The 10,000-nt window shown below is 41.7% G+C and overlaps 2 protein-coding genes across 2 annotated transcripts in view; one reads left to right on the top strand and one right to left on the bottom strand.

The window, feature by feature from the left end:
• LOC143035971 (ionotropic receptor 93a-like) overlaps positions 1–8,167 on the top strand; it is an 11,827-nt gene extending 3,660 nt beyond the window's left edge. Inside the window, exons 3-11 of the mRNA XM_076203244.1 lie at positions 1–99; positions 228–418; positions 626–730; positions 2,105–2,291; positions 3,271–3,507; positions 3,973–4,244; positions 4,594–4,731; positions 5,958–6,144; positions 7,889–8,167. The exon at positions 1–99 is cut by the window's left edge and continues 106 nt beyond it. Coding sequence (XP_076059359.1) covers positions 1–99; positions 228–418; positions 626–730; positions 2,105–2,291; positions 3,271–3,507; positions 3,973–4,244; positions 4,594–4,731; positions 5,958–6,144; positions 7,889–8,167 — 1,695 coding nt within the window. The remainder of the gene's footprint in view (positions 100–227; positions 419–625; positions 731–2,104; positions 2,292–3,270; positions 3,508–3,972; positions 4,245–4,593; positions 4,732–5,957; positions 6,145–7,888) is intronic.
• Positions 1–10,000, bottom strand: part of LOC143035883 (uncharacterized) — a 241,077-nt gene that overhangs the window by 4,721 nt on the left and 226,356 nt on the right. The window lies entirely within an intron of this gene.

Genomic DNA, 10,000 nt, shown 5'->3' with positions numbered 1-10,000 from the left:
TTTGAGGAGGATTCTGCATATGGATTTGAATTTCCATCCCAACAAAATAATGATGGTTCACTTCTTGAACCAAGCAGCCTACGCAAACTGCCAAAATTTGTGAGAAAATGCTTGCATAGATCGCTCCCGAGGCAGCTTTCTTCAGGAGCAACGAGGCATATTTTCATCTTAGTGGGGCTGTGAATAAGCGAAATTCCGCTACTAAAAACATCCCTCGAATTATCCAGGAAACACAACTACATTCACTTAGATTAATAGTGTGGTGTGCCGCATCACAATTTGGCGTGATAGCCCCGCAGTTCTTTGAGGAAGAAGGAATGACCGTGACCGTAAATTCCGAACGTTATATCTCAATGTTGCACAATCTTCTGCAACTCAGAATGGAAGAGATTGTTGAAGATGAGGGATTGGTGGACATGTGGTTTCAACAGGATGGAGCCACAGTTTACACAGCCCGAAATTCACTCAATATTTTGAGAAGAATGTTTACCGGACGTCTAGTCTCTCTGAGGGGTGATTTAGGGTGGCCTGCGCGGTCACCTGGCTTAAGCATTTGTGATTTTTTCTTTGGGGATATCTGAAATAAGAATATATTTAAACATCGCCCTTACACCATACCCCGCAGTATGTGTGAACGTGCTGTACGAAACTTCAGAGATCGACTCAATGTGTTGCTGCTAACGACCGCCATCTTGAGGACATTATGTTCAGAACTTAAGGATTATAAATGGTATGTACTGCTAGCCTCGAATATAATAAAATTTCTTCTCTACATACCCCCATTACTTTTTTATAACACCTAAAACTGCTCAATCGGTTTTGCCGCACCCTGCATTACAAATATGTTACATAATATCAGCTGTTCACAGAATAGATCTATAGCTTTTGTTTTAGCTAATAACAGACGATTTTAATCAGCTGAAAGAGGTCTACATTGGTTGAAAAGGGCCCCCATTGAGCCCAGAGTCTCGTCTGTCCCCTGAACTAGATCAAATAAATTTGGTGCCAGTCAGGACATCATCAGTAAAGCGTATAATCAAGCAGGAGCTTGCATGAAAAAATATTAAATTATCTATTCATGTTCTTATTTATTAATTCTATTTATTTACTGTTTGGTTGTTCGATATTTTACTTATGTTTTATTTTCTTTCTGATATATTTATTTATTCATTTTATTTATGGTTGTTATCTATATTAATTTATTGATTGCTTATTTATTTTATTTTTAGTTAGTGTACAAGTCAGAAAATGAATGTTTATATGGCCCTTCATTCTTGAAATCAGCTGAATTAAAATTGGTAGATTAGTCTGCTATACTTCGACGCAAAGCTTATTTCAATGTTGTTTGGATGATTTGGCCAAAAAGGGGAGGGGGGGTTGCTTATGTGAAATACATTGAATTTAGGTGACTGCAGCTACCCATGCACTGTCAATAATATCAACACTTTTTATCGACACATTAGAAAATAATAAATAAATATATATATTTTAATAAGAAAATGAATAAATGCACAGACAATCAAATAAAAAAATAAACTGCCCACAGAGTGCCGCTCCATGATATATTATATATATATATATATATATATATATATATATATATATATATATATATATATGTATGTATGTATATATTTATATATACATATATTTATAAACACACACACACACACACACACACACACATATATATATATATATGTGTGTGTGTGTGTGTGTGTGTGTGTGTGTGTGTGTGTGTGTGTGTGTGTGTGTGTGTGTGTGTGTGTGTGTGTGTGTGTGTGTGTGTGTGTATGTGTGTGTGTGTGTGTGTGTGTGTGGGTGTATATATATATATATATATATATATATATATATATGTGTGTGTGTGTGTGTGTGTGTGTGTGTGTGTGTGTGTGTGTGTGTGTGTGTGTGTGTGTGTGTGTGTGTGTGTGTGTGTGTGTGTGTGTGTGTGTGTGTGTGTGTGTGTGTGTGTGTGTGTGTGTGTATAAATTGGCCTTAAAAATTCAACGACAGCAACATATATCACACCCGGAAATGGAGCAGACTGTACACGCACACACACAAATAAAGTCGTTTTGATGACATTGTTCCACACCTTCAGGTTCTATGGCGCAACGGTAAACGTGACTGCCCTGCCCTTCGCACCCTATTGGGAAGTCCTGGAGGAGGAGAAGGAAGGCGGGGGCGTCACGAAGCGTCTCTCAGGGATGGACTATCTCATGCTCGAAGCCATCGGTTCGAGTTACAACTTCAAGATCAATGTCGTCCCGACTGTTAACTGGGATGAGGTCAGATTCAGCCCAGTGGAGTAAAATTGTCTGGGGTTGGATTTGATTTCACAGGTGCGACGGGACTCTTCGAAGTAGAGTACTCTTCTTCCGAAGTTGACCTGAGTAAAATAGCAAGTACGAAAGGGGCCAAGAAATGTCAAAAGAACTGGTGAATGTGGTCCGTCTTCATGGGTGCCAAGAAACGAGGACTTCGGTCGTATGACATGCCAGTACTACAACTTTAGAAATTACCTCCTGCTAGCCCTTAAATATTCATTTATTTATTTACTTGTTTATTTATTCGTTTATCTATTTAACTATTCATCAATTAATTTATTTATTCACTTATTTTTACTTTCAAGACCATGGGGCATCAACATATTTTCATTGTGCTCAAACTATTTTTTCTAGTGATTTATTTTTTCTTTCTTTATTTTTCTCTTCGAGTCGAACGCTGTTTACCATGCTGAAGTGCTACCTAATAATTGTCGGTTGAAGTCAAATGCATAAGGGGTTTGGAAGTATTTTTATTTAAATTTCATATCGTGCTAGGGCGCTTTTTATGTCTCCTAAAAAAAAATGCTAATACTTCTTGATCCCATCCCATCTTTATCTTCTGCTTCCCTTAAGGTAGGGTTACACTAGTCAACAGAATGCTTGAAGTCCAACCTTTGGGTTCGTTCATCCCATAAGTGATTACACGCGAGTCCAACCTTGCGTGTTTAGAGAAATTCCCACCAATCAGGTCAAAGGAGCTACAACAAGCCCCATCCTCTATCCAGAATGAGGAACTCTCATTGGCAGAGCCAAAGCCTGTGCCATTCTCTCGAGTATTTTATCCCAAATAACTTTGAACGATTCGCGATCTCTCGCAACATGCATATTTGACCCAAATCCTCCAGCGTTGGGTGAAATCCATCCCTGGGCGTGGAAATCCAACCCATTCGTTGACTAGTGTCACCGTACCTTTAATTTTAGTTTTCCATTTGTTTCCCAGGTGACCCAGCGCGTGGAAGAGCGGGTCTCTTTCCTGGCTAGCGTCATCTACGCCGTCTTCCCCCATCGCATGGAGCACTACGACTATTCCTATGCGTTCGAGTATGCTTTCCACGCTTTCAGCATGGCCAAACCTGCACTGAAACCTCAATGGCAAAGCCTCTACTACCCGCTGTCAGACCTCGTGTGGCTCTTGGTACTCGTCACACTAATCCTGGCACCTCTTCCTCTCCACCTGGTCAGTAGCACGGGCGATGTCTTGAACTTACATTGTGGAAGGCTCATTGACAACGAATGACGCGTGGGAGACTGTAAACATTAGTCTATTCTTTGCAACCTGGCAAACAATGGACTTGTTCATTCTGTATCTTTAACGGGGGTTAACAAACTAAAGCGTGACCGAATAAACGGCTTGCCGCAACTTACAGGGCTTGCATTACCAGAGGTTTCTCACTTCCCACTTCGTGGGAGTGGGATGATGAGTTTGAATTGAAAGTACAGATCTATCCATAGCTGCTGTGCAATGACGCTGCTGGGGCATGCTTTGATCAACCAATAATCAATAAGAAATGAAAAATGGAGAGGTGGATTTCTACCAAGTGAAGACTAGTATCATGCCCTATTTTCTACCCCCTGTATATCTATTAACAGTGGCTGTAATATACATACTAGACCAAAAACAGACAATTAAATCTTTCCCTAGTTCTCCCGGGCTAACCCAGAGGGCGAGGGCGAGAGCCTCTGGGAAGGAAGCGCCTTCGTCTCCATCAACACGGTTATCGCCACCTTGCTGGGCCAGGGACTGAGTGACTACCTCCCGACGAGGAGCTCCTACCGAACTCTCCTCATCTTCTGGCTTCTGTTTGCATTCATCGTGGGCACGGCCTACCGGGGCAACCTGACGGCGTCTCTCACGCTGCCTAAGTACCCTCCTAGGGTGGAGACTCTCTCACAGCTCGTGAGATCCGGAGCCAGGTATTGCCAAAGAGTTTCGCTCCAGTGCGATTCTTCATACGAAGCGTCCTCCGGTCTTATGGCTGGTGTATGAGGCGCAAAGTATATTCCCCGGGGGGTATGTTCAGCTGTTTCGCAATGTGGTTAGGACGATGACGCTTCGTTAATACACTGAGACGAGCAGCCTCATTTCTAGTCACACAATCATAACCGCAGTATGATGTCACATGAAATGCACCTGGTATTCTTGAGGTGTATCAACACAATGGGAAGATCTTACTCAAAAACACATTGCAATATGATAAAAAAAAAATAGTTGTATGTAATGACTAGGCCGCATAATGTTAATGCATTTTATTCTTCTTCAAAGCGTGGGCATGCCCCCTTACGGAGCCCACTTCGAGCAGTTCTTCCGAGACTCAACCTCAGACGACTTCAAGGTGATGGCCGAGCGGATAGACATCGTCCCTTCTTCGAAAGACGGCCTGGAAAAGGCTCTCGCCGAAAAGTAAGCCATCGAACTACGCTAAAGTACTCTGAGATTGAAGAGAATTCTCCCTATTGGGAACTCCTGAGATCGGAAACTTCAGTTAATCGAAAAGTCCCAAAATATCGAAAAGTCTCGGATATGTGAAGAACTTTCTGGTGTACACTTCCGAAAGCTGTTTTCGTCCCCAATAATGGAGCGTTCTGAATATGAGAGATTCCCAATAACAGAGAGAATTATTTGTGTCCTTTATACCACGCTTCCGATGGCGCCACCAACGCGCTGGAGTTGACCCAGAAAAGGTCACCGGATGAGAATTTTGATTTTGTTTACGCCAGGCTATTTCATTCAGTTTAAGTTTTCAACTCTTGAAGTAATCACTCACTCAGAATACAGTGCCTAAAGGAGTTATCACACTGGGCTATTTTTCCTTCGACTGATGGAGCAAATTTGCAGCTCGCGGCTTTCGGGAAGGAATCTGATTATATGCTGGAGGGAAATGGATTTCTTCCGCCATATCATTCTATGTAAATTTTCTAGAAAAACAAAACAGTTTGCTTTAGTGATTTTACGGCGGAAAAAGTGCTGGAGATGGTTGCTACCGCCGATTAATCGGAGGTTGAAGGAAAAATAACCCAGTGTGAAAACTCCTTAAGGAAGATTACAAAGGATTACAAAGGCGGAGCATGCCGACAGGAGACCTTTTGGTCCATATCTAGGTTGCATGCGAAAAAAATCGCAATAATAATAGAATAATAATAATAATAATAATGATAATAATAATAATAATAATAAAAAACTATAATAATGTATGCAACAAACAAAAATACATAAATAAATGCATAGGTATAGATGAATAGAAAACAAACAGGTAAACAGTAAATAATAATAAATTGGCACATAACTAATAATAAATGAAAATCAAACGACAAATGATAACAAAGCAAAAACAAATAATATAAAATAAATCATAATCATTACAGCATCTTGCTTAGGTGTTTATCTAAATGAGTCTTAAAGCTTCAAACTGAACTACATTGCACTACCTGTGCAGAAAGTTTATTCCATTCATTAACTACATGGTTGGCAAAGTTGTTTCTACCTACTTCCAAATTGAATCTACCTATTACTTGCCACTACTATTTTTATACTTAGACCGACAGGATCATGTCACATTGCATGGCTAGATTTCTTTTTGGGGCGTGAACTGGCCATTTCTTATTCCGCTTTTTCTTCCCGTGATCCAGCTACGCCTACATGGAGGCGAGACGGTACCTACAGCTTCTGATCGCAAACAAATTCACCCGCACGGACGGGTCCACAGGGCTCTACATTGGAAGACAGAGTGTCTTCCCAGGTCTCTCGGCTTGGCCCTTCCCCCACGACGCCCCCTACAAGCACGTATTCGACAAGAAGATCATGAACATCATCGAGGTGACGGGAGAACTGGTCTTTTGATAAATCCACTGGTGATCAAATGACGACAGGCTAGTTCACTTCGGAAAGGAACCTAAGAGTATGACGTCATAACGGCTGTGCGCCAGGTCGTAGCCGGCCTGTTGTAACTTTCTCAAAATATGACAGCATCATATATATATATATATATATATATATGTATATATACATATATATATGTATATATATATATATATATATATATATATATATATAATCACTATTCACTTATGTGCGATCGTCGAATTTTATATTCATTCTAGTTGTGTCGTGACGTCATATTTTTTTCCAAAGTGAACAGACCTGCTTTTCCTTTTAATTTTGAGAGCCACCGCGAGTTGTGGGCTGACGTGACGCCGTTGCAACATGATTTCTCCCCTCAGAGTGGGGGGCTAGCCTCTTCGACACGGCAACGCCTTGTCCGGGTTTCAATGTCCGCTAGATCCAGGAGATTTTTACTCTACAGGTTGCATTCTGCCTGACGCCAGACGATTTTGTTCAGGTTAGACGACGTAGTCCAAGTCAGAAGCAATACAGTACTGTGTCTTCCTGCATTTCTTCTGACCGGGGCGGGGAACGAGAGACAGGAATAACAACTCATCCACGAGAAGCTAAGATGATAGGGAGGAAAGGGTGGTGGATGGGCAAAGGATTACAAAGGAGGAGCATGCCGACAGGAGACCTTTTGGTCCATAACTAGGTCGGATGCGAAAAAAAATTAAATCATTATAAATAAACAACAAAAATTATAACATAATAATACAAAAATTGAATAAATGCATAGGTATAGTTAAATAATGAACAGGAAAATAGTAAATAATAATAATAAATGAAAATCAAGCATATAATGATAAACAGACAGATAATGACAAACAAATAAACAAAGGAGAAAAAACGCTTGGTATAGAGATATAGATCAGATGGTCACAAAGCTTTTTTTTTTTTTTTTTTTTTTTTTTTGTCACAGCTGTCCAGATAACTGAGAGGACGAGTGAGGGTAGTATGACCATTTTGTAAAGTATAATGCAGTGAATATACAAAAAATATAGACAACCAACATATCTATCTATCAATGTGCGGTGACGGGCCAAATGACCTGACCTCACCGGCTGTAGTTTGTTGACCTCTGATATAGATAGGTGACATACCATAGATATTCACGTGAAATTAAAAACGACAGCATTGTTGTATTTATTCAGTTTTTCCTTGTATTCTCGATTTTCTTGATTAGAGATTTGCCACTAAGCGGGTGAATTGAAACTAAATCACTGTATTCTTCCATTTCTTTCCTTTATTTGAGCTCAGCGTTTCGTCTTAATGAAGACATTTTCAAGAGTAAACTGAAATAACAAAAATTACATAATTACAGTAATGGTGACAACATTACAAAAGTTACATAAATACAGTAATGGTGACAATTGTGTGCAAGAACATTACTAGTAAAATATGAGGGATACAATATAGATGCAAATAAATACGATGACAATGGTACAAGAAGACTTACATTTAAAGGGATGAGAGAGAAAAATGACAAGTCGGGGATGACAGATATATATAAGCCTATGGTCAGGTGGTCTGACAATGGGATCTCAGAGGTCACGGGGTAAGGGTGTTGGGGGGTGAGGGTGGGGGGGTAGGCGGGTGTGGTCACCGTGGGGGAGAGGAGGAGGAGGAGGAGGAGGAGGAGGAGGAGGAAGGTATTCAATGCACTCTCACTTCACAGGCTGGTCTGTACGAAAAATGGAACCGAGATATGGTCGAAGCTGCCCGCCAACGTGGTCGCCTTCAGCTTCTTTCGGAGACGAAGAAGAAAGAAACCGCGGGAGACTCTGCCGAGGAAGAGGAGGAGGAGGAGGAGGAAGAGGACAGTGACGTGGATCCGCTTTCTCTGACTCACATGCAGGGACCCCTCATGCTGCTCCTCCTGGGCTGGGGAGCGTCGTGTCTCGCCTTCTGTGTTGAGGTTCTTCCGGTCGTGTTCTTCAGGTCGAAGAAGGATTAACCTCCCTTAAACAGGAGTTTCTCGTAGGAAAAACACACACACACACACACACACACACACGCACACCTCGTGGCGCAGTTGGTAGAGTTTCCGGTTGCCACTACGGAGGTTTGGGTTCGAATCCCGCCCAGGGCTGAAATAATTTCAGTATCGCTGAGCTCCGGGTTGTTACTCCAACTCTCGTGGGCGGGGACTTGTGTGTGTGTGTGTGTGTGTGCGTGTAATGTCACAGCATTACCCATAGATCGGTCATATACGAGCTCTGAGCTCTCTTCCGGGAGGGGTAATAGCTGTCGATCACGAGTCCAACACGTGATCGAAGACCATGGTGAATCACACACACACGTACGCACGCACACATGCACGCACACATTTCACACGAACAACACGCCCACAAACGCAAACACGTACATGATTTTTCTTCTACTAAACATCATTTCTAACTTCCTCTTGGACTGTATTCTCTCGTTTCAGGTTTTCTATAGCCAAAGAAAAAAAATCGGTTCGACAGACACGTGTTTAAAGTGATGTGTGAACGTGTGAACGGGGTATTTGGTTGTCGAACACGTTGGTTAAACCCCAAATACCCCGTTCTCACGTTCACATATCACTTTAAACACGTGTCTGTCGAACCGCGTTCGACAGACCGTTGAACCGTGTAAACGCCCTCTTACTTTTCAACTGACTTTAACCTTTTTGAAACCTCACTTTCGTTTTGATTATCATCGACGCAGCTCTCCGTCCTTCAACCCGAGCCGCGATTAATAAATAAAATAAAATCCTTAAAACGCACTCTTTGGCAATAGTCCCTTTTATACACAGCTGTTCATTTATTTTCTTAAAGAATTTTCTTCCTCTCCCTCCCCCCCCCCAAAAAAAAAACGCGCTCTTTGGCAATAGTCCCTTTTATACACAGCTGTCCTTTTATTTTCTTAAATAATTTTCTTCCTCTCCCCCCCCCAAAAAAAAAAAAAACGAAACCGGGTAGTCTGACCTACAGTAGATGTTTCAAATATTAATCCTCGATATTGTATCAACACTTCAAGACGTCAGTCTAGGGCTTGTTTCACACGTATCGACTTTTAGCCGTGTGCCGTCCACGACACGACGTCGTGCTCTCAAATAACCATAGGTGTCTATGGACGTTTTCAAACGTCACGACCACGACCGAGTATCAGAATCTGGGGTTGCACCTCCCAATGGAGTAGGCGAGGTTGTTGACAAGGCTCAAAGGCGGAGGGAAGGGAGATGGTTCACCCCGACGTCCGCCTTACAGGGCCACAAATTGCACACACACATATTTACACACGCACACACACATACACACACACACACACACACACATCCCCGTTGCTGGTTCCATGTTCTTTGTACGTGTGTGTGTGTGTGTGTGTGTGTGTGTGTGTGTGTGTGTGTGTGTGTGTGTGTGTGTGTGTGTGTGTGTGTGTGTGTGTGTGTGTGTGTGTGTGTGTGTGTGTGTGTGTGTGTGTGTGTGTGTGTGTGTGTGTGTGTTCTTTAACAGTAACCCAAAGTTTGTGATGCACATTAGCAGGATTAATCATCTAAAATGTATTGTACTGAAGATATTCACAACCCGTCTTTTATTTGTCCTCTTCTGCCTTTTATTTCCTGTAAAGCCATATCAAATGCAAAATGATTGAAGTCCACTGAATACTTCATTGACTTGGTAAGGATCATGTCTTTGTATAAGGCGTCATCACACTGTGCTATTTTTCCTTCAACCTCCGATTAATCGGTGGTACTACCTACCTCCAGAACTTTTTCCACCGTAAAATCAGTATGGTAAATTAGTTTGTCTTCTCAACAATCTAC

This window comes from Oratosquilla oratoria, chromosome 19 (assembly GCF_046742065.1).
Source record: "Oratosquilla oratoria isolate Oo_2021 chromosome 19, ASM4674206v1, whole genome shotgun sequence".
Taxonomy (NCBI): domain Eukaryota; kingdom Metazoa; phylum Arthropoda; class Malacostraca; order Stomatopoda; family Squillidae; genus Oratosquilla; species Oratosquilla oratoria.
Note: the sequence above shows the minus strand (reverse complement) of the source record. Positions and strands in the feature narration are given on the sequence as shown.